General features: G+C 33.5%; 1 protein-coding gene across 2 annotated transcripts; it reads left to right on the forward strand.

The window, feature by feature from the left end:
• The first annotated feature begins 1,285 nt into the window (after window positions 1–1,285).
• Window positions 1,286–27,232, forward strand: LOC120354117 (glycerophosphodiester phosphodiesterase 1-like). 2 transcript variants are annotated; one of them, XM_039440402.1, is made up of 6 exons: window positions 1,286–1,390; window positions 7,799–7,891; window positions 12,189–12,401; window positions 12,543–12,556; window positions 16,298–16,444; window positions 25,469–25,606. In XM_039440402.1, the coding sequence occupies exons 1-5, from the start codon at window positions 1,325–1,327 to the stop codon at window positions 16,431–16,433; spliced, it is 522 nt and encodes a 173-aa protein (XP_039296336.1). In that variant the 5' UTR covers window positions 1,286–1,324; the 3' UTR covers window positions 16,434–16,444; window positions 25,469–25,606. The 2 variants fall into 2 exon arrangements, with proteins under 2 accessions (XP_039296336.1, XP_039296335.1); XM_039440401.1 differs by lacking the exon at window positions 12,543–12,556 and having other exon boundaries at window positions 12,189–12,415; window positions 25,469–27,232.
• Window positions 27,233–27,932: the final 700 nt, after the last annotated feature.

The raw sequence follows: 27,932 nt of genomic DNA on the forward strand, positions 1-27,932 counted from the left end.
TAGCAGTTTTTATAAAAATGTAGGTGGAGGAAAAATGTTGTGTATATCACGAGTGAAAAATGTTTTTTCTCCCTCAGGAAAATTGTTGCCCTCGGCTTCGCCTCGGGCTTCAAACTTTTCCCTCAGGGAGAAAAAACAGCACTTTTCACTCTAGATATACAAATAACTATTTTTTAGTCGCTGACAGAAAAAATACAGCTAAAGTAAGAACTGGAGGTACCAGTGATTGAGGCAGCAGTGTATTGTCTGGTTTGAGTAGATGCGGTAAAAGTCAAAACCTCCAGCTCTCTACTTTCTGGAATTAGCTGTATTCATTAGAAAAATTAGGATAAATTCCAGAGAAATCAGTTTTAGCATGATTACCGTACAAGGCATCGAGGAGCACTTGAATAACCATGTCACAGAACTAGGGCTTTGGAGAGGGAACCGCTCTTCAGTCAAATCAAATCAAAGTTCATTCATCAAAAACAATTACAATACAAATTTGAATACTATAACATTTAATTGACCGAGCGAAGTGAGGTCTAAGATTCAAGTCGACGGTTTGGCATTTCTCTTAATGTTTAAATGTTTATATGTTGCGCATTTACGGCGAAACGCGGTAATAGATTTTCATGAAATTTGACAGGTATGTTCCTTTTTAAATTTGCGCGTCGACGTATATACAAGGTTTTTGGAAATTTTGCATTTCAAGGATAATATAAAAGGAAAAAGGAGCCTCCTTCATACGTCAATATTAGAGTGAAAATCAGACTATAGAATTGTTCATCATAAATCAGCTGTCGAGTTGACTATAAATTGCATGCCATGACGCATGCAATTCAATATCTCAATGTAACTTGGTAAAAAATTAGCAGCTGTGTAGACTATAAATTGCATGCCTCATTGAATGCTATTTTTATGCACTATTAAATAGGATGCAAAGAACTTATAACAGCTCGTCTGGGTCCCTAGATGTCTTCTGGTTTTCTCGAGCTAAATTCCGGAAAGCGTTATATGATAATTAAATCTTGTGTAAGCATGATCTGATCAAATAAATAGTTAGTGTATCAGTTTGGATATGCTTTTGGTTTGGGACGTCGTTATAACTGCGCGAGGTCTACTGTTCACAGAACTACTAGTACACTTAGTATGTATTTTATACAGTGGATTGAAAGTGTTCGGGCTGAGGCAAAGAGCATAAATGACGTGAGAAGCGTGATTTTAGTATCATTTATTGATAAATAATAGCTAAATAACTTGGATATATATAATCGGAAGATTAACTGTATTTTTATTTTTCCAGACAAACTTTTGTTGAAGCGAAAATTCCAACTTTGGATGAATGCATAAAATTTTGTTGGAATCAGACATAAAACTCATCCTTGACGTGAAGGACACTAGTGATGAGGTAAGCTTTATTTATTATAACCAGCAGGTAACCCGTGCTCCGCAAGGATCTTTTTCAAAACTAAAAACTTGTCGTAATGAAATCTTGAAGAATTGAAAATAGGCCTATAACCATCCTCGGTTGATTGAGAATCTATATGCAAAGTTTCAAGTTAATCAGTCGAGTACATCAGTAGTACAGACGTGATGATGCGTCAGGCATAATTTTCCTATCTTGTACGTGTATAAGCCAGTTCTTTCCTTTATTATAGTATTATCGGGGCACCGAGCTTCGCTCGTTATTCTTATTTATTGATAAACAGAACACAATTCTCTAAAATGATCGTGTTTATATTTCACAGCTATATGTCATCTTATGAATTTTGGGGATGCGATATTTTGATTTTTCACATACTCACTCGCTCACTCACTTATCAGAAAAATTTAACCTGTGATGTTCAATGAACGGATTTCTACTACCACGTGTAAAATATTATGAACATCTGAATCTTTCTTAGGTACCAATTCTATCGCAGTGTAAAGTAAGACGCGATAGATATATATGGATTGTAGAGTGAGCAACCTAAGATCTCTAAAAGAGCTTCTGCATGGATAAATTATTCTAAATTTGCTAAAAATCTTACTGCACGCTTTGCAGAACAAATAATCTCTGAATGTTTTTTATACTTGTTGCACCCAAAGCTCAACACAATACACCAGATGAGTATTAATAAGCGAGAAGTAAACACTTTTAGCTATACTACTGGTTACAAGTCTTGCAATATATCTAATACAAAACTGCCTTTGCTCATTTTATTAGCCACCTTATCAACATGCTCGTTCCAAGATAATTTGTCATCCACTGTCAAACCAAGCAAATTGACCACACTTGCGATCTCAATCATGCTATCGCTATCATTTATTGTGATTGCTGGTTCAAAAGGATATTTCTTTTTTAAGTTGAATTGAATAGCTGGCTCTTATAGAATTAACAGATAGTGAGCAGTTATTGAAATACTGTACAACCTCATTAGGTGGATATGTTAGCAACTAACTCCAGCTGTTGAATACTGTTGTTGTAGAATAACAAGGTTGTGTCATCTGCATACAATGTTATATCAAAATTTTTTGCAATGAAAGCTGCCAATCGTTAAGATATAAAACGAAGAGAAGGGGACCCAGAATGGAACCTGAGGTACACCCCTAGTCACGTTTAATCTCCTTGATTCCCAAGTCGGCCATCAGTGCAAACACTCACATACTGCAATCTTTTTGTCATGTAAGAATCAATTAATTTCCCCATGAGACCTCTGATTCCAAGCAGATGCAGTTTTTCCAAGAGATCTTTTATCTACACTATCAAAAGCTTTAGAAAGGTCTAACAGCACCCCCATAGTGAAATTTCCTTTGTCAACCTCTGAATAACTCTTTCAATAAAAGTGACTGCGGCTTGTGATTGTTGACTTATTCTTTATGAACCCATTTGACATTCACTCAATAATTTGAATTTCTGCAGATAGTTTATGAAGGACATAGTCTGGAAGTGAATAATAGGAAAGTGTCTGAGCCGAAGGATATGCAGATGTTCTCAATAGATATTCATTTCCATTGCTCCCGTTCCAAAGTCTAGAGGTAGGCCTACACAACAAATAATACACAACCACCAACTGTGAAAAATAGATCAGCAAGCTTCTTTCTAAGTCCAACAAATGTAACAGAAGTTATGCAAGTGATAAAAAGCTTGAAGCAAAAAAATAGTGTTGGGTATGACAGCATTTCTGTTAAAGTCCTTAAGAAATGTTGTGATGTAATTGCTGAGCCTCTCGTTTTCATTGTGAATAGTGCTTTTCAAGCAGGAGTCTTCCCTGATTCTTTGAAAATCGCCAAGGTAATACCTATATTTAAGAAAGGTGATCAAGAAAATATGATTAATTACAGGCCTATATCTGTTTTGCCAGTCTTATCAAAGATTTTTGAAAAGATTATATATAACAGGATCATAAACTATCTGCAGAAATTCAAATTATTGAGTGAATGTCAAAATGGGTTCATAAAGAATAAGTCAACAATCACAGCCGCAGTCACTATTATTGAAAGAGTTATTCAGGAGGTTGACAAAGGAAATTTCACTATGGGGTGCTGTTAGACCTTTCTAAAGCTTTTGATAGTGTAGATAAAAAGATTCTCTTGGAAAAACTGCATCTGCTTGGAATCAGAGGTCTCATGGGGAAATTAATTGATTCTTACATGACAAAAAGATTGCAGTATGTGAGTGTTTGCACTGATGGCCGACTTGGGAATTCAAGAAGATTAAACGTGACTAGGGGTGTACCTCAGGGTTCCATTCTGGGTCCCCTTCTCTTCGTTTTATATATTAACGATTTGCAGCTTTCAGTTGCAAAAAATTTCGATATAACATTGTATGCAGACGACACAACCTTGTTATTCTACAACAACAGTATTCAACAGCTGGAGTTAGTTGCTAACATATCCACTAATGAGTTGTACAGTATTTCAATAACTGCTCACTATCTGTTAATTCTGATAAGAGCCAGGCTATTCAATTCAACTAAAAAAGAAATATCCCTTTGAACCAGCAATCACAATAAATGATAGCGATAGCATGATTGAGAGCGCAAGTGTGGTCAATTTGCTTGGTTTGACAGTGGATAACAAATTATCTTGGAACGAGCATGTTGATAAGGTGGCTAATAAAATGAGCAAAGGCATTTTTGTATTAAGATATATTGCAAGACTTGTAACCAGTAGTATAGCTAAAAGTGTTTACTTCTCGCTTATTAATACTCATCTGGTGTATTGTGTTGAGCTTTGGGGTGCAACAAGTATAAAAAACATTCAGAGATTATTTGTTCTGCAAAAGCGTGCAGTAAGATTTTTAGCAAATTTAGAAAATAATTATCCATGCAGAAGCACTTTTAGAGATCTTAGGTTGCTCACTCTACCATCCATATATATCTATCGCGTTTTACTTTACACTGCAGATAGAATTGGTACCTTAAGAAAGAATTCAGATGTTCATAAATATTTTACACGTGGTAGTAGAAATCCGTTCATTGAACATCACAGGTTAAAATTTTCTGATAAGAGTCCGATTGTTTATGGCTTGCAACTTTTCAGCAAGCTGCCTAAAAATTGTCAAAGTCAAGTAGGCCTATTTTAAGAGAGATTTGTATGCATTTCTGGTTGACAAGGCATATTATAGTGTTGAAGAGTTTTTAAATGATAGGGTGTTATAATTGTTCAACTGAAATTACAGTATTTTTTGTATGTAAAGTGTAGAAGAATGTTATAATTTATGTGACATGTAATATTTTTGTAAGCTTCTTTTATTCTATTTATTTATTCCATGTATTTTTCAATACCTGTTGACATGGCCAGTTGTAAAATGTTTTGGCTTAATAAAGTTGAATTTGAATTTGAATTTGAATTTAATGTCGTTCCGCGCGTTTTCCCAAGGATAAGACCTAGTGCAATCGAATTATTATATCATAAACCTACTATGCTCCAAATTTCGTTAAAATCGTTAGAGCCGTTTCAAGATCCGTTGAACATAAATAACCAGATATAAAAATAAAGAAATTGCTCGCTTAATATAATAGGATATAGGTGAAGTTTATAGTCATGTTTTATTGAAAGACATTTACAAAACTCTGACAGACAGTGTAGACTTATCCTTAATATTAAACATATTGTGATATTGTTGGCGATAGAACACAGCTTAGCGTTGCTATTTGTTAATTTGTGTGGCGTGTAAACATGTTACCAAATTCAGTTCCTTTACAGATCAGTCTTGGAAAATTATACCTATAAACTGTACTATTAGTATTCATTTTTTTGTTCTTATCAAATCTACTATAGTGAGGTCCACGTTGCCGTGCTACCATTTTCTCCTAATTCGGTTGGATAGCATTGTCTCACCTATTAACCTAAGGAAATTTATCGGCTCCAACGTAATAGATTCTTGATAAATAATGAATGGATCTATCGCCTATGAATGAGAAATCCAATTTTCAGAGCAAATGAACTTATAATCTTCAGATGAATTTTGGCAAAATACTACACAAATACACAAAGAACAATATCTTACAAGCCTAAGCATCTAGTCACTACGAGCTAATTACTTATCCAGATTATAGTTGAAAAACAGTGGCTATTGGCTTGTATACACAAATAACAATATATAGACAAAATAGAACACTATAAACTGTTTAAAACTCAATTTAAAACAATAAATCCACTTAAATAGAAAATTTAGAGAGCACAAAATTACAACACACACCAGCCAGCCATGTTTCAGAGAGAAGAACAGGAAAAGCCAAGCTACAAGGAAGCTTCGTCGTCATAACAAAAACCACATCTCAAAATCAGTGATGACTTCATGACACGTCAACAACAAAATTATAAATTACAAGTTTAGAATTCACATTTTATATTTGTTCTCAATAAAACTTTATTTTGAAACTATTATTTAAATTTTTATATATCATCTCGATTTAAATAAACCATTTATCTATTAATTCTGTCAACCCAGCCTCGGTGACACCATGGAACAATGCAACAATCATTTACGATAATAAATTCTCAGTCAAAAAGTTGTCCGTATCCGTTATAATTACTCTGATATTTACTATAAAGTTTTATAGATCTCGAATTGAAAATTCGATTCCAATCGAGAAAAAATGTAATATTACACAGTGTAGGCTTATCCTTAATGCTAAACCTATTATGATATTGTTGGCGATAGAACAAAGTTTAGCGTTGCTATTTGTTCATTTGTGTGGCGTGTAAACATGTTACCAAATTCAGTTCCTTTACGGATCAGTCTTGGAAAATTATACCTATAAACTGTACTACTAGTATTCATTTATTTGTTCTTATCAAATCTACTATAGTGAGGTCCCACGTTATATAATGGCAGTGGAGAAAGATAGAGAACAACGTTGCCGAACCTCTGTCTTGTCAATGCCTCTATAGACGGTAGCTGATACAGCTTTATTGATGTAATATTAACTGTTCATTCTCATTTAAAATAATCAATATATTTTATCAAGCAAGAATTATATTTTCCAATAATTTTATATGAATTTTATTGATTAAGATTTAAATATTGGGGGACCGAGCTTTGCTGTGGAGTGTAAAAGCATAGAAATTTGTAACGAAAGATTGATTTATAGTTTATATTTATTATTTCCATTTTCCAGTCGTACAATCAGTTTTACAGTATATTTGGAGGCACAACAGGCTTATGCCCAAACTGTCCCTTTTCAAATTTATACTACAGTCCGAATCAAAATCTAGGTTAAGCTATATCACTCATCAAATAACAATTTATTCACACTTCAAAAAAACAACACATCATCAATTACAAATAGATATACTATGAATTCGATTTAGAATGATATACTATTTTTTCTACAATATTTGTTAATATACTATGTACTATTCTACACTAGCAGCATCTAGTTACTATTTTGGACTTTCGAATAAACATCTTTCTAAATAAAAAGAGAAATAAACGAAAAAAAAAGTTTTTCTTGTTGAATTTTTCTTTTTGTGTGATCAGCTGAATGATCCCACACATGCACTCGTTCACTCAATTTTCCATTACGGTATCGACAGACGACCAAATTTCCAGCTGTTTTTCCAAGGACGTATTTATCCTTTTAATGTGCTTCAGCGAGTTATTCCAGGTTTGAGACCTAGTGCAATCGAATTTTCATATCATAAACCTACTTTGTTCCAAATTCGTGAGAATCGTTAGAGCCGTTTTCGAGATCCGGTCCACATACAGATATATAATATATAACATAAAAACATTAAAACATATAAACAGAAATTGCTTGTCTAATAGTATAAAGGATTTCTTTGTTAATTAATAATTCTACATGTTAAAAGACGATCTGGCAACAGAGCAAAGCGAGAAAGAGATAGTGCTATCCGCTTTGTTGAATGATAGACAAGGCTAGCAATACCATTGCTATCAAATACTGCCATGATAACGTGGACCTCACTATAGTATCGATCAGTACTCTCAGATAAAACAATTACTCACAAAACAACTACATTTTAGATTTATCATAAATATGATAAATAATAAATAAAATAATAATGATCATAATATTTTCTGGAAAATAGATCATTTTCAATTCCAAATTATTATAGACTTGCTTGTAATTTCTTTGTCAATTAATTCTTCCATATTATATCATTTTACAATGAAAACAAAAACATCGTTTTTTCAGTAGATAATTATGGAAATTGAACACTCTCAATTTAAATTAAAACAATGAGGAGAACTGCTCATTGTTAAAGCTGTAACATCTATAATAGAATGATTATTGTGATTCTATAATATGATTTGTTTAACATTAAACAAATGAATAATTTAGAAATTGAATTTGTTTTACAGATGGTGCATACTCTGCTTGCAATGTATAAGAGAAATCCTGTACTATATAGAAGGGTGATAGTGTCTGGTTTTGATCCATTATTCATATATAAAGTGAGTAACCTAATTCTATTATTACTGTATTAGTCAATATCAAAAATTAGAGATTCAATTGCTGAATAATCATTCGAATTACACAACTTTCAGAAGAGTACCACAGGCTTACGCCAAAACGGTTCCAATTCTAATTTATACAACAGTCCATATGTAATCCTTTGATTATCATTGGGGATTGAGATTGTCCCTCCCAAGTCAAGAACTGCAGCTGTAAATGTGTCCTTGGACCAACTAAATAGGTTCTTCTCCACTCCGTCGCCACCCTCTTCATTTTCTCACCATTTATTGAACTATGCCATGATAATCAAACCAATCACACACTTCCATGTGAAAAATTCTTCTTTGCTTACATCCTTCCTGAGAAAATCTCCTCAATTATCCTTTCAATTAGGAAAAATAATAAAGGTGTTGATGGCATTCCAATAACGTTCTATAAAATCATATTACCCATTATCCTTCCGGCAATTACACACATTTTCAACTTTTCCCTACAAATGGGAGTTTTTCCTTCACTTTGGAAGCATTATTTAATATGTCCCGTCCCTAAAGTAAGTAGTCCTTGCTCCCCTGAAAACTTCCGTCCTATCAGCATAGTTTGCACTATTTCTAAGGCGCTTGAGAGGGTGGTACATGAGCAGACGACATCATACCTGAATTCATTCAATTTCTTTGATCAAAATCAGTCTGGCTATCGCCCATCGCATAGTACATCTACAGCTCTTTTGAAAATAACAGATGACATTCGTAATGCCATGGACAACCGTAAGTTCTCTCTCCTTGTCACATTTGATTTCACTAAAGCTTTTGATAACGTTTGCCATTCAATTCTGCTACATAAACTTGCAAATCAATGTAATTTTTCTAGTTCATGTCTCTGCTGGTTTGAATCCTACCTAAGCAATAGGTATCAACGTGTGAGAGGAGCTGATGGCAAGACTTCAGAGTGGTTACCTGTTGTAGCAGGCGTTCCTCAGGGAACAATACTTGGTCCCCTCCTCTTCTCTATTTATATGAATAATCTCCCTCGAATTTTTCATGACATATCATACCATATTTATGCTGATGACCTTGTGTGTTACAATCACTTTCCTTCCGACAGTGCTGCTGACTCTATTGCCGCGATGAATGTTAACATTCAGAATTTGATTGTTTGGGCTAATGCGCACTGCTTGAGACTCAATGCAAATAAATGCAAAAGCATCATTATCGCTTATGGTCGGTTGTATAACCAAATAGATTTTAATACACTTCCTCGAGTAATGCTGGCCAATCATGCTCTGCACTTTGAAAGTTGTGTGAAAGTCTTGGGCATACAGCTTGATAAAAACATGAATTGGTCGAATCAGATTGGTGAACTGACAAAGCGAGTGTTTGCCACTATGCATCAATTGAAACGGTTGAAAAATTCCTTCCAACCCACCTTCGTGTTTCACTAGTACCGAGCTTGGTAATTCCCATCATTGATTACTGCAGCATCGTTTATAACGACATTACTGAGGAGCTGAATTTGAAATTACAACGATCGCTCAACTACGCAATTCGGTTATTTTTGATGCGAGAAGAGATGACCACATCACTCCATATTACAGGAGGTTAAATTGGATGAAGTTGAAGGAGAGGAGACAATACTTCATGTTGAGTCTTGTTTATCAGCTGATTGTCAAGGGGAGAGGTCCTCAGTATTTGAAGGAAAGATTCACACTCCTGGCTCATATTCACAGCAGGAACACGAGACAGCATGAATACTTCCTTCAAATACCTCGTCACCGCACAGTTATGTATAATAACTCATTTACGGTCACGGCCTCAAGACTTTGGAACGATCTGCCCAATGATGTTATTTTTGCGGCAACCTTGGGTACGTTCAGGTCCAGGCTTGTTGCTCTGTTGAATGGAATACATAGATATGTTTTTAGCCACAATCTTTTCGTAGATTTTATTGGAAATTTGCAATAATCGTTGTACAGTAACAATATTATTTTGCTTGTTTTGCTGGAGTATTGGAGCGTTTGATTGACACCTACTAATACCTGTAAATCATAATATCCAATGGCATTTTATTCTCGTTTATTGTATGTATTATTATGCATCTTACATTCTTTGTTAATTTTTTTTAGAGTTATATAGAATTATTATCTATGTATTATCATATCTCTTATTATTATGAGAATGTAATAGAATAATTTATGTTATGTAGCTGTGTTATCATTTAAGAATTTGTAATTTTTTTTTTGTAAGAATTTGTAAAACTGTAATTTTGTAACCATGTTACCATAGGCGACAAGCCTAGTAACAATTGTAAAATAAAATCTATCTATCTATCTATCTATCTATCTATCTATCTATCTATCTATCTAGGTAGGCTATCTATCTATCTATCTATCTATCTATTAGTCAATAATCAAAAATGAGAGATTCAATTGCTGAATAATCATTCAGAATCACACAACTTACAGGAAAGTACCACAGGCTTACGCCAAAAACGATACCAATTCTAATTTATACAACAGTCCAAATGTAATTCCTTTGATTTATCATTGGGGATTGAGACTTGTACTTAACCAGCAATCAGGTTCAATAAAGCGTACACAGGGATGTAGTTACATTCTACCTGCCTCAAGTAACTAGAAGTTTTATTAGAATTGTTAAAACCAGCCATAAAATAAATTCTTCAATGCCAGATAATTAACATATCCTTGTAGCGTAATGACTGATTTAAAAGCTGCCAGTTAGCTTTCAAGTCGCTGGTATCCAGTTACTGGACTGACGCCGTGTAAACAGACGTTGCCAGCCACTGGAGAGGTAAGTTGTGGTTGATTTACACGCTGTCAGTGGGTGTTCCAGTGCTGTTGCAATGTATTTAGGGCCGGTTTCCGAGATCAGGATTCAGCTAAGTTCTAGACTTTAAACAGTCAGAAAATTGACTTTTCAAAACGGGGCGTAGTCGTAGTCATAGTCAAAGTCACGTTTAAATTAAATTTCAAAAAACTAGAAAATTGAACACAAAATAAAATGAAGAGAAAATAGTGTAAAGTTTCAGCTATTTTGAATTATTTAGGAATGTCTAATTTCGTCAAGGAAAAACGTTTTCATTTATAGAAATGAGAAAATAGAAACTACGACTACTGTTATAAAAACTGCGACTACGCCCCGTTTTGGAAAGCTAATTTTTTGACTCCAGCTGTTTAAAGTCTAGAACTTAGCTGAATCCTGAGCTCGGAAACCGGCCCCAAGTGTTTTATACAATAAATGAAAATGAAATTTACAAGCAATACTACTAATCACGTGTTTAATGTTCCGGCCGGTGACTGGGACTGGCAGGCGACTGTTGCCGTTTACACAATGCCTGTAGACTGGCGCCACTGAGGTTACGCGGTAGAGGAAGAAGCTGGCGCGCCAGAAAAAAAAATATCTGTTATTTTGGAACTGCCAGCTGCCGGCGCGTCTTGACTTGCTGGCTTCTCCAGTTACTGGCGTGAGCCGTTTTACAGTGCCAGTAGTTGGCATCCAGTGACTGGCTACCTTAATTGGCAAGCCGACTGGCACCGTGTAAATCAGCCTTTACTGATATGTGGAAATCCAGCTTAAATATCGGGGACCGAGCTTCGCTCTCGAGTACAAAAGCATAAACAATTTATTACGAAAGAAGAAATTATAATAATATTCATAGTTCATACAGGAATGTTCTATCTAATCACAGTAAATTGAGATTAATTCGCAGATGAATGCAAAAAATTACCCTCACAAAGGCCCGGTTGCACAAAAGCCGGTTAAATTTTAATCCTGATTAATTTCACGTGAACCAAATTATAGAAGACCATTTCAAGAAATGGCTCTACTGGAGTTAATCAGGATTAAAAATAACCTGGCTTTTTTTGCAACCGGCATCAAGTACCTGATTGAATGATTACAAAAGTTCAACAGCTGAGTCATAATTTTGACACAGTCCCACACACATTAACTCGCTCACTTACTTCCATCATCAACAGACGACGAAATTATTATTATCATCAGCTGCTTTTCCAAGGATGAATAATAATTATCCTTTTAATGTCATTCAGCGAGTTTTCCCAGGAATAAGACCTAGTGCAATCGAATGTCTATATTATAAACTTTCTATGTTCTGAATTTCGGAGAATTTTTAGAGCCGTTTTCGAGATCCGGTGAAATACAAAGATATAAACATCTAAACATGTAAACAGAATTGCTCGTTTAATAGTATTTGATAGGATAAGGTATTTGATGATGATTTATTTTTTAACAAAAAGTCAATAACGTGTTTTTGTAATTTCAGATTCGATCAGCTGATCCGCAAATAGCGTGTTCAATGGCGTGGCGACCAGAGTACTTCACTTCTGTGAGCTTCGACGCAGTGCATGGCAGCAAAAGATGTTCGCAGCTGTTGCACCGCCATTACTTCTCATTAGTGATGGACTACATTTCTGCGTGGCTCTTCAACCACATCCTCTTCTATCTGCTTGGCCTTTCCGTTGTCTTGCTGCATAAGGATGTTTTGTCGGCGTGAGTCAGACATTCACTATTCACCTAAATAAAAATAGAGATAACACTACTTGTTATAGAGAGTTTCGTTTTATAAGGATGTTCTACTGTGTTATTGTTTTATGTTGAGATTCGTTTTATTCATAAGGATGTCCTGTCGGCGTGAGTGAGACATTCACCATTCACCTAAATAAAAATCTGGTGTGGCGCACTCACACAACTTTCCTTGCTCATTGAACTGTAAGCCCCATTCTTAAAGGAGAATAATTTAGGGGAATAACATAATAGTCCAGTCACTATATACATTGGTGCATGAAATTTATATTGTAGTTCTGATTTTTTAATATATTATTTGGGTACATAAGAGAAGTCCAGAACCAATTTCTTCATGCAAAATTTCCTTGTGCTAGATACAGATTGGCCCAAAAACCTCGTATTTTCGGCTCATTTTCCAGTTTTCAGCTATTTCTGCCAAATCCAGTAATCGGACAGAAAAATTTGCTCTCGCCTTTTTTCTAGATTATAAAATTCTGAATAAACTGAGATCATTCGGAACTCTCTATCTCCAATGAGTACTGACTTATAATTGTTCAATAATGAGTAAAACTTGAAAAAAAATCAATTCTGATGAATTTTAGTTTCTATCAACAATATCTTCCGATTATTGCCATTTCGATGTATAATTCAAAAGAATAGAATAGAATATTTGGAAATTAGGTGTTTTTCACAATACAAGGAGCATTGTTCTCAGGTGTACCTGGAAATCTATATGAGATAGAGCGCTCTACCTGATCTCAGATTGTAGAGCACAAAAATACGTCCAGAGGGATTTGTCATAGAATAAAAAATGTTATTCTAAAAAAATTTTAGTAATATAATATTCCCAGGAATAGCTCTGATTAAAGTAGCAGTGCCCAATCAATTTTTTATTCTATGACAAATCCCTCTGGACGTATTTTTGTGCTCTACAATCTGAGATCAGGTAGAGTGCTCTATCTCATATAGATTTCCAGGTACACCTGACAACAATGCTCCTTGTATTGTGAAAAACACCTAATTTTCAGCTTCAACCATCATCACCAAATACATTGTCCTTAAGAAAGAAAGAAAGAAATATTTATTGCCAAAATCATTAAACAAACTTTACAGATGTGAAAAATATAAAAATTTTCATATACAATACATTGCAAAAACTTAAAATTAAAATATTTTCCATTTAAAAATCGATTATAATATTATCATTGGCGTTACCAGCAAAACTAAGTAGTTTGAGCGATGGCAACGAGTAATCAGTCGGCTATAATTAGTGGCTTGAGATTCAGTCGAAAATAGAAAAAATATAATACAGAAAAAAGAAACATATGGAATGTATGAAAAACTAGATAAAAAAATAAAAATTTCAATCCGAAAAGAAGAAGTACTAAGAGTAAAATTACATTGATATTTCGCACAATGGCATAAGTTCATGAGACTATGTTCTATGAGAATCACCCGTTAGATGCACTTCATTTCAGTATTTCCTAGTGGAGAGGCGCGCATAAGGACACCTCAAGGTTCAAAATTTCAAACACTTATAACTTTTGACACAATGCTAAGATTTCATCGTACTACACGTCATTCTTTACGGCTCGTCAAGGCGGTCCCAAATCATGAATCAAAGTCAAATTCGGTTGAAAAATGGAAAGTACACTACTCAACAATAAATTTTTCATTTTTCGACCGAATTTGACTTACGATGCATGATTTTGGACACCCCCTTTTTTATGTTTATTGAGTGGACTAATTTATTCACCATTGAGCTAAATAAAGATGGAGATAACACTTTCTATAGAGAGATTCAAGATAAAAAGTCAGAAAACTGTTTATTCACCATTGAGCTAAATAAAGAAGGAAATAGCACATCCCAATTGATATTCACGTTATAAATTCAGAAAACTATTCACTATTGGCTAAATAAAGCTATAGTGAGGTCTACGCTATAATGGTAGTGGAGAAAGATAGGAGAACAACGTTGCCGATCCTCTGTCTTGTCAATGCCTATGGAGGGTAACTGATACCGGTTTATTGATGTAATATCAACTGTTCGTTCATTCTCGTTTAAAATAATCAATTATATTTTATTGAGCAAGAATTTATATTTTCCAATGGTTCCATAATGAATTTTTCATAATCAAGATTAAATATTTTGTTAATTAACTATATTCTGACATTGTTATAAAACGATCTGGGAACAGATCAAAGCGAGAAAGTGATAGCGCTATCTGCTTTGTTGAATGATAGACAAAGATAGCAATACAATTGGTAATCAAACACTGTCATTATAACGTGGACCTCACTATAGATGATAATCTCCCCATAATACAAGATTTAGAGGTTTTGTTTACCCAAATCATAGACTTAGCCTGCTGGAGTGTGGCCCGTTTTATATGGGTATGAAAATATTTCATTCAATCCCATCTCACATAAGAGAAATTGATGGCTTGCAGGAGTTCAAAAAAACACTCCCAGGAATACCTTATTATATTGTGTCCTTACAGATTAGCAGGCTTCCTTGTTGGTGATGTTTGATTAATGTATGTTATGTGAAATCTGTTGTGTTGAAATATGAAGGATGGTAGATATAGATTAAACTTTGACGTGTCATATACTGCGGGATCGTTGCTCACTTGATGCAGTTTTATAATTGTGACGAACAAGAAAAGTAAAGTAAGATACTTGCTATTGGCTATGATCATCTATTGATCTGCTCTCTTTCAGATAATCATCGGAATTTAATTCCATTGGGCCATAATTTAACACATAAATAATAGGGGCAGTGGCGGCTCGTCCTATGTGTTCAATGGTTCATTGAACCCCCACAATTGAACCTACTCCTATAGAATGATGAATTCTACTCATATAATTATATTTTTATTTTATACTCATGAAATTACATCACAAAATTTTTCATCTATGTAAACTCAATGTCGATGTTTTGCGGCCGGTGCCGGAGTGGCTTGCTTGAAACAGCACCGAATGGCATGACGAGACGGGTGGTGGTGGAAAGCAGTGTTCATTCCCCGATGTGAACCAAAAAGCATGGCTGGGTGAGTTAGTGGAACAGAGGAGGGGAATCGGTTTGCTAGCACGGATTTGGTTCACAATTCTGTCTGAACCACGTTTCCACGAGTTCATCCGAGAGTAGCCGAATCTAGCCGAGGCAAGTGAAGTGTTCGGTAAACCTCGGAATGAATCGTGAGTATTCGTGATACGGATTCAGTAGCAGTGCCATCTTGAACATAACCAATAAATTCAAATTTGGTGGCAGTAAACAAGAAGTAGAAAGCGTGACAGTTTTGAGGTTATACGGTACGGTTTCGGGTATACACTGTATACAGTTGTGATAGATTTCACTGCATTTTTGTTTTATAAATTTGTTTTGCGTGTTGAAGAATATAGACTAGTAATTTCTAGTGTGTTTTGTGTATTCGTGAGTATTTCTAGTATGTTTATTTTGTTTTAGTGAGATTGTGAATATAATTTATTGTGTTAGGTATCATAACAGCATTTTGATGAAGAAATATGAATAAGGTTCAGTATTTGTTAAAGACAAACATTATTAATATTGAGGATAGGTGTAAAATAAAACATGATGGTAGATTAACTCCCAAAGTAAAAATCAAACAAGAAAAATATGAACAGGACAAAAAATCTATATTTGTAGAAGATATGCTTAATCTTTGGGGGTAATTCCTTAAAATTATTATTGATTACCTTTACACTTGATTATGCTCAATACTCTATATCCTCTTGACCTTTCTCCCCAATAGATCATGAGGTTGAACCCCCAAGCTAAAAGATCACGAGCCGCTACTGAATAGGGGTGAAGTATATATTTCATAATTTTTAATTTTTTGTACACAGGAGAACAGTAGCGAGATGGCAGAATAGAGGCATTCGAGTGATGGCCTGGACTGTCAATAACAAAACTGAGAAGGACTATTTCGTCAATGTTCTCCACATACCTTATCTCACCGATACTCTCAGTTATACGCATTAGTTCACTATCAGGTAAGAAATTCTAATAAATATTTAGATTTAATTATTTCTTCATACTTCATTCTTTTAATTTCAATTCATTTAGTATCAAATTACCGGACGTTGAATGTAAGTTTAGTATTTTAGCCGAGATGACTAAAGCCAGTTCAGGGTGGGTGGCCACCTACCGGGAGAACCTTGAATTCCTCATGATTTACTAACCTGAAAAAATACCGTGAATTCCTCATGAATTTTTCCAATTACACATGCATTTTTCATAAATTTCTATTATTGAAAGAATAAGACGTTGATATTGTCAATACCACTTTAATTTATTCGAAAATCAATTCATAATACAGAACCAGGTTTCATGGCAATACCTACCACATCTTCAGCTGAATTTATTTATTTATTTATTTATTTATTTATTCCATTGTCATTACAGATCATAATTATAATAAATATAATATGATTGGGAGAAGACAACAGGCATAGCCCAAAACTGTCTTCTCCCAAATTTTTACAAATACAAGTGTCAAAAAGAATAAGGTTAATATGTTTGTTGTTGTTGGAGGAACAGGAAATTCAATTTTAGGTTATGTGTTGGGGTTGTAAAAGGGAAGCATAAAAATTGTTAGTGGGAATAGGTGGATTTTCCCAATTTTCATTCTCCTTCCCTTTTACAACCCCAAAACATAACCTAAAATTGAATTTCCTGTTCCTCCAACAACAACAAACATATTAGTTCAGCTGAAGATGTGGTAGGTATTGCCATGAAACCTGGTTCTGTATTATGAATTAATTTTCGAATAAATTAAAGTGGTATTGACAATATAACGTCTTATTCTTCCAATTATGGAGAAATATCACAACATCTCATACCATACAATCAAATTATAAAATTTCAATTAATTTAGTAAAGAAGTGTACAGTACCAATAAACTCAAATAAAAAAATACTTGATGGCTAGCAATAATAATTGCAATGTTTTTAAACTACCTAACCTAAAAAAATATCTAAAAACATGGATATTCTTGTCATGTCAAAAATTATCATTATGTTTGTAAATTTAAATATGCTATTCGCATTCGTCATGGAAGATCAAACTGAAAATTTCCATAATAAACACTTTACGAATGTATCTTGTTCCTCAAATACTACGGATACTCTACGTGAAAAAATTTAAATTTTACTATGGAAAACCGGGAATTTTTTATTTTATAGTGTGTGGCCACTCTGCAGTTACACACACAACAAATTTGGTCGTTGTTTTTTACCGTCCTTATGAAATCTACCAGATTAAACGGAACTTGGCAAACACATGGATATCTCTTTGTCAAGTTTTGTTTAATTCAATAGCATTTATAAGGACGGCAAAAAATTGTACGTACAAAAATCGATGTGTGTGTGTGTGACTAGACTAAGGCATTGCACGCCGCTCTTCAGTCTGCTAGCGCTACCCGGTCGTGGGTTCGAATCTCGCCGGTAGACATGGATGTTTGATAATCTCATTCAAATCACTCACGCAGGTTCAGGTTATAAAATCACCTTCTGATTAACATTTGTGTGATATACTACTTGTTTGTCATTAGAGAAAGCTTTATCAAACTACACAGCGTTGCCAAATTGTTTTTAGACTATGTACAAATATGATGAACAGATGAACTACCAAAATATTCAATCTATCATGTAATTTTATGATAAAATCATGGGAAGATATTTTTCCTTGATGAATAAAACATACTTCATATAGAATTGATTATCATTAACAATAATCAAAAGTTTATTTATTTATTTAATCATTCAGAATTACACACTTACAGAAAAGTACCACAGGCTTATAAGCCCAAAACAGTTCCAATTCTAATTTATACAACAGACCAAATGTTGCTAGGTTATGTGTCACTTAACATTCTTCAATTACACACTAAATTTACAATTCAAAACACAAAAATCATGTTTAAATTAAAAATACTTCTAAATTAAATTAAATCAATCACAATTAATAGAAAATTCCAAACTTTGAAAAAACTATAAAATTTTGAGACCGAAAAGACAAACACACTATTTAGACTGATAAAAGTTAATATTATATCAGATGACCCGGATGCATAACAGTTTGTACTTAAAGCAGTCGAAACGGAAAAGTGACTACAAGGCCTTCCTATCATTTCCATTGATTGTCTCGTTGGCGATGTTGTCTTGTTGGTGACCTTTGCTGTGTTGGTGACCTTGTTGTTATCTAATGAAATTACAAGTCCTGTGTTGGTGATGTCCAATCTAGATGAAAATAGTAATTCATGTGTTGGAGCTATGGACTGCTCAATTGATTGAGATTATGGTGGATATTTAATGGGTGGAGTTCAATTCTCCAATGGAAATTGCATTGTTTATTATTAATTAGACTTACGTAATGAGTGAAATTGTTATGTGTTGAAGATATAATTCAAATTAGGTATATTTTCATGAGGCTCACGCCAAAACAAATGTTAGGGTTCCATGTGTGCAGGATATATTTTGTTGAAAATGAAAAATAATTAGTCGGGAAGAAATTATTAAGAACAAAGTAATTGAATTATCCAGGTGAAGCAATCCATCGGCCTTTTGTAGGACGAGGTAGTTTCAAAAGCCATGGCTTTCAAACTGAACCGTTCAAAAGCTTCAGGATATTATAATCGACTAGCTTACCCGGCGAACTTCGTACCGCCAAAAAGTATCATGTCGCACTTGACTTTATTTGGTGAATCATGAAATTTATTTATTTACAATCAATATTTTCATTTACATCTCAATACGGACGTCCTATGTGCTTAAAACTACCGTTTTAATACCAGTAAACAATTTTATCTCAGAGTGATGTGTTTATTACAGCTGGCAAGTTTAGATGCTAAATCATATTATTATCAAAACATAATCTTGAATCATGATGATCTTCCCGTTCTACATTAGCCGCTCAGCCGACAATTTCGAAAACATAGGTCTGTGAAATGGATTAATTTATAATTATTATTAGCCCCCCTATTGAAATTTCTGGTCAGAAACCATCCCCAATATTCACACAACATATTCCCGAAGTTTCATGCCGTTCTGTCAAGTAGTTTTCGAGTCTATAGGGAACAAACTAACTAACACACGAACAGACATTCATTTTTATATATAGAGATTAACACTTGATTAAATGCTGTTCCATCAAACAGGATTAAAAACTCTGAAAAAAATAATACAATTATTGCCTTATTATTCCATCTACCAATTACATCAGTGTCATTTGTAAAATGAATAAATCAAATCGTGAGATTTCCATAAAAGTTGAATTTCTTTACAAGTGATTCGACCAAGACAACGGGATGGTCTGTCTCGTATTTGATGAAGATTGATTTTTAAACTAGATGATTGATTTAAAATAAATTAGTCCTGATGAAAAGTTCAAGGCTTGGGATATAATTAAAATTATTTTTAGGTTTTCCCACGATAGTGACTTCTTCATTTAATTCTAACTTCTTTCAAGTGAGGACGTTGTCTACGATTTGAAATTTCCCCCAGCTATCATTTGATTCTTATCAATGAATCCAACTAAATTAACGTGAATGATTATTACAAATATAGACTGGAAAACTTTTACTACAAGTTTCATTGATGAATACCGCCCGGTTTAGATTCATTCACTTTCACCACGCTTTTGTAATCTAGATGAGTAATCTTATAATTATTATGAGTTATTTGTGTACTTTTATTTATACTCAGTCAATTTCCACATCAAGATTCCGATCGTTATAGAATGTTCAACGCAATCGAGATATGTATCGCAGGATTTCACTTCTAGACTGTGGGAACTTTGATAATGTAATTTCAATATTATCTTCCGGTTGTGAGTAGGAAGCACTTGATTTGTTCCAGCTGTAGAAAGGAAACCCAAGACAGATTTGCTGTCGAACTATGTAAGGGTGAATTGGTTGTTTCCAAACAGGATGGACTAGGTTTGTCATTAATGTTTCATCAATTTATTGTGTCTAATGGAGTTGAATAGATAGGTGTTCTTAACTAGTTTTCTCGTTAATCCTCTTCTAGTTTTAAGTCGAATTTTTCATGAGGTATCAGTATTTCAGTTAATTATGAAAGAAGTGAGTAAAGTTGTTATAATCAATTATTAAATTTATATTTAGTTAATTTTACTATAATTATCAATCTCTTGCTATACCGTATCAAAGTTGATTTTCTTCACCTTCAAATTTAATTTGAATAATTCACAAATTCTATGTTAATTTGAAACTGATTTCCAGCATTATTAGAAAATCTAATAGTGCCTAAAATTTGTTAATTATAATATTATGTAAATTAAATAGAACTAAGTGGACTAGTGGAATTATTATGAAGACTGTAGAGAAGAGATTATTAAGAAGTTACCAGGAATAGTGTTAATCGCAAGACGTTTTGAATTTGAATTTTATCAGAAAAGATTTCTTGAATTTGAATTTTATCAGAAAAGATTTCTTGAACTTGAATAATTACTGGAGGATAATGGTAATCATAAATCAAACTTAATTATACTTTTCATAGTGAATTATTATTATTTATTTATTAGGTTAGCACAAACAATACAATGATCGGAAAAGATGCCCAAAACTTTTTCAATTTCCTAATTTAGTTTCAAATTGTCCAAATATTATAAATATCATTATAAATAATACTCTATTTTCAAATTATTATCATAACTGGTAGATGAATAATCATTGGATAGAATCTGTTCATCAGAATTTTCTTTCACATTTCAATTTGAACTCTCTCTCTCTTCACAATCAGTGAGGAAATATCAGTGCTGCTTTCAATTAAATAATTTAACAATTCGCAAAAAAAGGAAATTGTATCGTACTTTATTTTTGTTTCTACTAGTCCTAAGTAAAGCAACCTTGAATCCTTGGATTGATTTTTAAACTGTTTCCTTCTTAAAATCTTTGTAATTTGACTCTAAGGCTAGGCACACACCAGTTAGTCAAGAAAAGACAAGACACGTTTAGTCACAATACTTCACATAGTTGCTTATGAAGACATGTCTAATTGCAATGACTAATCAGTGTGTGTTGCGTCATAAGCAACTATGTGAAGTATTGTGACTAAACGTGACTAGTCTTGCCTTGACTAACTAGTGTGTGCCCACTCCAAAAATACCCAATTTAAAGGAAATCAAAAACTTATTTTTTCTCATCTAAATATAAAAAGAAAAACAGGCTATTGCCCAAAACTTTTTCAGTTTCCTAATTTAGTTTCAAATTGTCCAAATATTATAAATATAATTATAAATATTATTATCATTATATAATCATTGGATAGAATCTGAACATCAAAATTTTCTTTGACAATTCAATTTGAACTCTCTCTCTCTCTCTCTCTCTCTCTCTCTCTCTTCACAACCAATGAGGAAATATCAGTGCTGCTTACAATTAAATAATTTAACAATTCGCAAAAAAAGGAATTGTTTGTGCGAATCTTTGTAAATGTTATGTTTTTTTTTTTGTTTCTAAAATATTTTGTGGAAATATATTGATGCCGCAATTGAATCCAAATAACATGGTCAAGCTGAACTCTTTCTCATTTTTGAAATTATGTATAACATGGCCAATTATTTTATATACAAAAAATAATTCTAAGAGAGCATTCTTCCCAACTCGAAATCTTTATACAAGTAAATAAATGAGACACAGATGTTGTTAATACCACTTTGTTTCAACAAAGGACCATAGTTTCGGGGCTCCATCTGCCCCATCCTCAGCTAGACTGAAGAAATACCACAATATCTGTTCAAAAACAATCAATTTATTTTATCCAAGTCTCTACAATAGTCATGATGTGTAATCATGAACTCAGTTAATTATTTCATTATTATTTATTATTTATTCATCATTAATTATTTAATTAACTGAGTTGAGTTGTCGAAAACATTCATGATTCTTGAGCTGATATATTAGAGTAAAATTCTGTCAATATTATGTTTACAATTTTGAACCATTCTCATATTAATCTTGAAGTTAGCAGCCAAAACATTGCTTCCGAATAAAAATGTTCTTTCTTCTTCTAAATGTATTAAGGCTGTGCAAAGGCTGAAATTAAACTTTCCACTGGTGATATTTTTCAAAGTTTTTCGATTTGTATACTATCAAGCTATCAAAATTTAAAAGTTTTCCCAGGAAAACATTTTTTTCGATCATTACTTTTTGAGAAATGAGCGCCTAAAGTTTAAATTGTTGTGCCAGAACATTTCAAGTTCGGTGAAAGATAAAGCCATAAGATTTTAAGGATAGATTCTTCATGGTATTGTTGATCTAATAAAACAAAAATTTTCTGAAAATATCAATTTTTGAGAAAGTTATTCAATTTACTAAAAATAACTTTTAGTTGAGTTATTTTCGGTCATTTTTGCTAAATTGAATAACTTTCTCAAAAATTGATATTTTTAGAAAATTTTTGTTTTAATAGATCAACAATACCATGAAGAATCTATCCTTAAAATCTTAAAATCTTTATTCAAACTTGAAATGTTCTGGCACAACAATTTAAGCTTTAGGCGCTCATTTCTCAAAAAGTAATGATCGAAAAAAAAATGTTTTCCTGAGAAAACTTTTCAATTTTGATAGCTTGATAGTATACAAATCGAAAAACTTTGAAAAATATCACCAGTAGAAAGTTTATTTTTAGCCTTTGCACAGCCTTAAACATTATTGAACAGTGCTTTTGAATTAATTTTGTAGAAGATAACCAGCTTTTTGATATCAGTTCCAATTATTTCAATTTAATTACTTTGCCAATCACATCACAATGACCAATCTTCAAATTTGGTCAGTGTTCTCTATTTTCCTTGTTCTTTGACAGGTGATCAATCAATAGAGATACAGACATTATCTTAGTTTTGCTCATCGCTTATAGCTGTGGAAATCTTAATCTTTAAGCCTGTTTTCTAGAGAACGGGATTAATGTGTAAATACTGTATTATGGTTGTTAGATCTTTTATTATTCTATACTAGGAACATGATTATAATTAATCTGTAGTATACAATGATAGTTTGTAATGTTATAATATTTTCAAAAATCTTAATATAATTTATTTTGTATAAAAGCTTGTCTTGAACTGACTTCAAGATCCATTGGAATCAGGAAGTTTAAAAATGTGTCTTCGAAGAGTATTTATTTCAGTTGATATTATACGTGATGTGATAAATAATGTGAGATGATCACTCATCTAATTGTAGATAAACAATCTATTTGTGTTATGATTGATAATACTGTCATAGAGAAACAATAGCGTAAGTAGGTATCCCTTAGTATAGGGAGTTTATGTCGTAACTTTTACTGTTATCTCAAGCTGATTACTGTCGATTATTGTCGATTTTTACTGTTTTGACCGGGTGAGAGTGTATGAACGGCACAGTATGAGAGACTACCAGTGTCTTACAGCTTCAAGGGAAAGAACTACGTGGACTATCGGCTTGAGATAACAGTAAAAGCTACGACATAAACTCCCTATACCATGGGATATCTTCTTATGCTATCTTTTCTCTATGATATTGTTCTATTCTTTCAAAATGTATGAAACGTATAAGAAAATAATTAATAGAAATACTGTAGTATGGTTATAAACAATCATTGCCATCTTATTTGTCTTATGCATTATCAAACAAATTTTTAGAGTTGTTTGTATAGTGTAATTTAATACCAAATCATAACATCCGATTTTTTGAACTAAAAATGTATCATTTTATAATAAGTGAAGCCATAGTTTGATTCAATTTAAGAGCTTTTCAGATTATGTTTAAACTTATACAGTTCAAATGGCCCTGTTAAAAGTCTAGAAATTGTTTCTTCCCGGTTTCAATCAACTTTCTATCAAGTTTTTTCTATTATTAACTAGCTGGTAACCCATGCTCCGCTAGGGTCTAATTAAAAACTTGACAAACTGAAAACTTGACGTGATAAAATCATGATGAATTTAAAATAGGCCTGTAACCATCCTTGATAAATTAAGAATCTTTATGCAAAATTTAATAATTTGAGTTGATCAGTTTAGTAGTTCAGATTTGATGATGCGTCATTCGTGAATTTCCTATCCCCTACGTGTATAAGCCAATTCTTTCCTTTATTATAATAGATGATGAAGTAGCTTTGAAAAAGTAAATTCGTGTGGCTTTTGGAGTCCCTCGCTGGAAGGGAGTCACCTCGCCTGAATATATCATTTCAGCCGTCAATGGGCCTGACGACTTCCATTTTCCAGCCGGGACCGACCGTTTAAATTTGTCTAAGAAAAACAAGTCAAGCAAGCAAGTTGAAAATTATATTGAATCAAAATACAGTAGTTTTATCAGGTCAGGTCTGATATTAAAATTTGTTAATTGTTATGAATATTGAACTTAAATTCTTGAAAGTGAAATGTATTCTTGTGAAGTTGTGAATGTGAATATAAATTATTATAATTTGAATATGATCTGATACAGTTTTCGGTGTTATCATAGAGGAACAATGGCATAAGTAGATATCCCATGGTATAGGGCGTTTATGTCGCAACTTTTACTGTTATCTCAAGCTGATAGTCCACGTAGTTCTTTCCTGTGAAGCTTTATGACGCTGGTAGTCTCTCATATTGTGCCGTTCATACACTCTTACCCGGTCAAAACAGTAAAAATCGACAGTAATCGGCTTGAGATAACAGTAAAAGTTGCGACACAAACGCCCTATACCATGGGATATATACTTACGCTATTGTTTCTCTATGGTGTTATATAGTGATACTTATTAATGATTAAAACAAAAAGATATTGTGAAATATCACGAAATTTCGTCAATTTCTATCATCATTGTAAATAAAAATACAATTTGTCATTCTTTCTCTTGATTCGGTGTGTGTGAGATAATAATATTATTTTAGTAGGTACTTATCATATAGAATATTTATGACCTATTTGGTCGATGTCCGCTTTTTTATGTTACATAATTTAGTAAATTACGTGATATTTGGCAATATTTTTGTGTTTTAATGAAAAGATTGTTGAATAAGTGAACTTATTTGTTTAGGACAAACGTGTGACCCTGCTGCTGGCATTCTGCCTGCTGTTGGGCACTACATCCGCCACCAAGACAACCGAAACAGCCACCAAACCACCAGTTCCCCCTCCACCACCTCCAGAAATACTCTTCATCCACTTCTCACCAGATGTCACCGCTCGGCCTCCGATCAATGACGTCACAGCTATGCCTTCCCAGTATGACGTTACCACTAGTAGGCTGCGATCTGAGGATTATCTGCGCAGACGCGTTGTCTACGAAATTGAGCCGTATTTGGGGACGCTGCAAAATCAGAACCAGTACCAGAGTAGTCCCAACCAGTTGTCGCTGAATAATCCGGATTTTAATGTGCTCGCTAGCAGACCTATCAATTATCAGAGGCCACCTGGACAGTCGCAACCTCAACCTCAGAGACCTCAGTATCAGCAACCTCAGAGACCTCAATATCAACACCTCAGAGACCTCAATATCAACAACCTCAGAGACCTCAATATCAACAACCTCAGAGACCACAATACCAGCAACCTCAACGACCTCAATACCAGCAACCTCAACGACCTCAATACCAGCAACCTCAAAGGCCTCAATATCAGCATCCTCAGAGACCGGCTTACAATCCTCCACGTTTACCTTTTGCATCAGTTTTATCGAGTCCTTTGAATAGCAGGCCACGTGAAGAGGAGGTGATCAGTTGATTCGAATTTAATTGTTTTTGGATTTATACGCAAGACATTGTTTACTACACTTTGATGACTCATCAAAACTATACAATGGGAGGGAAATAAATTGACACTGTTATTAAGTTTGAACAATTTATTCATCGAAACTATACAATCGGAGTGAAATAAATTAACACTGTTATTAAGTTTGAACAATTATTCATCGAAAATATACAATGGGAGGGAAATAAATTGACACTGTTACTAAGTTTGAACAATATTTATTCATAGAAGCTATACAATGGGAGGGAAATAAATTGACACTGCTATTAAATTTGAACAATATTTATTCAGAAGAGTTGCAGTACATTGTTTACACTTCACTGGCTGAACAAGACTGTACAAAGGAAGGGAAACAAATCACCCCAAATTGAAAAATTTATCATGTAGCATTCACAGTTTTTTGAAATTTTGTGTTGAAGTTCTACTTATTTTTGAGTTGACAACAGAAAATTCAAATAACAATTAATCTGAATTAGATACAGCACAATTTGTAGAAAATCACCTGATCATATACAGCACAATGCACAAAAAATGATTTTATTAATCAAATGCAGCACAATATTCAGATGATGTATTTGCTGTTACAAGGAAGGACGTTAGTGACCAAAATTTGACCTAATATTCAGATAATATATGTGTTACCAAGGAAATGTTGACCAAAATTTGATCTTATTGATTGAATAAGTTCTGTTCCGTTGTTTTATTTTTCAATCGACAGTGTCGTTTGTTGTATTGTAGGTCATATAGATTATACTCTTTTGAAGTACTGAATATTAAAGACTGAGTAGTGCATATTGATAAATTACTTTTTGATTTCTCCACTTACGATTTTGGTAGCTAATATGTTTTATTTATCATTGATTTTTCAACAAAATCCTAGGTAGCCTACTTTTCTCCCAATTTTGAAAACTGTATTCACTAGTTGAGGAGCCATTCATTGAGTGGTAGGTTACTTAATAATTATTATTTAAGCAATAAATATAGCTTTTAGAACATACATTTATATATTGTACTGTATGGTTGAATAATCATTAAATTTGGAAATTATCTATTTTGTGTATCTTATTGTTTGTTGAGAAATATGTAGTTATGTAAACAAAAGTTTTTTTTTATATTTTCATAAACTACACGTCAAGAACTGTTAGGCTCAACTCACCTTACGCGACTCAGGTCGAGAAGAGACTCGACTCTAGTCGAGAGGAGACTCGACTCTAGTCGAGAGGAGACTCGACTCTAGTCGAGAGCATGTGTTTTCAAATGGTGACAGTCGCGGAGACTGGAATCGACTGGTCTAAGTGTCACCATTTGGAAACACATGCTCTCGACTATAGTGAGGTCCAGGTTATAATGGCAGTGTAGGAAGATAGGAGAAAAGGGTTGCCAGACCTCAGCCTTGCCACCCAAACAGCTGATACTGGTAAATCTGATGAATTTAACTGTTCATTATTGTTGAAAATAGTTAATCATATTTTATTTGTCAAGAAAATATATTTTTTAAAGATGTAATAATAAATTTTCATGATTGAGATTAAATATTTTGTCAATTAGTTGAACTTCTACATTGTTGATAAACGATGTGGCAACATTGCAAAGCTTGAAAGAGATAGCGCCATCTGCTTTGTTAGATAAAGATAGATAAATGATAGATAAAGATAGCAACACCATTGCAAATCACATACCATTATAACGTGGACCTCACTATAGAGTCGTGTCTCTTCTCGACCTGAGTCGCGTAAGTGTGAATTATTGAG

This window comes from Nilaparvata lugens, chromosome 13 (genome assembly GCF_014356525.2).
Source record: "Nilaparvata lugens isolate BPH chromosome 13, ASM1435652v1, whole genome shotgun sequence".
Classification (NCBI taxonomy): domain Eukaryota; kingdom Metazoa; phylum Arthropoda; class Insecta; order Hemiptera; family Delphacidae; genus Nilaparvata; species Nilaparvata lugens.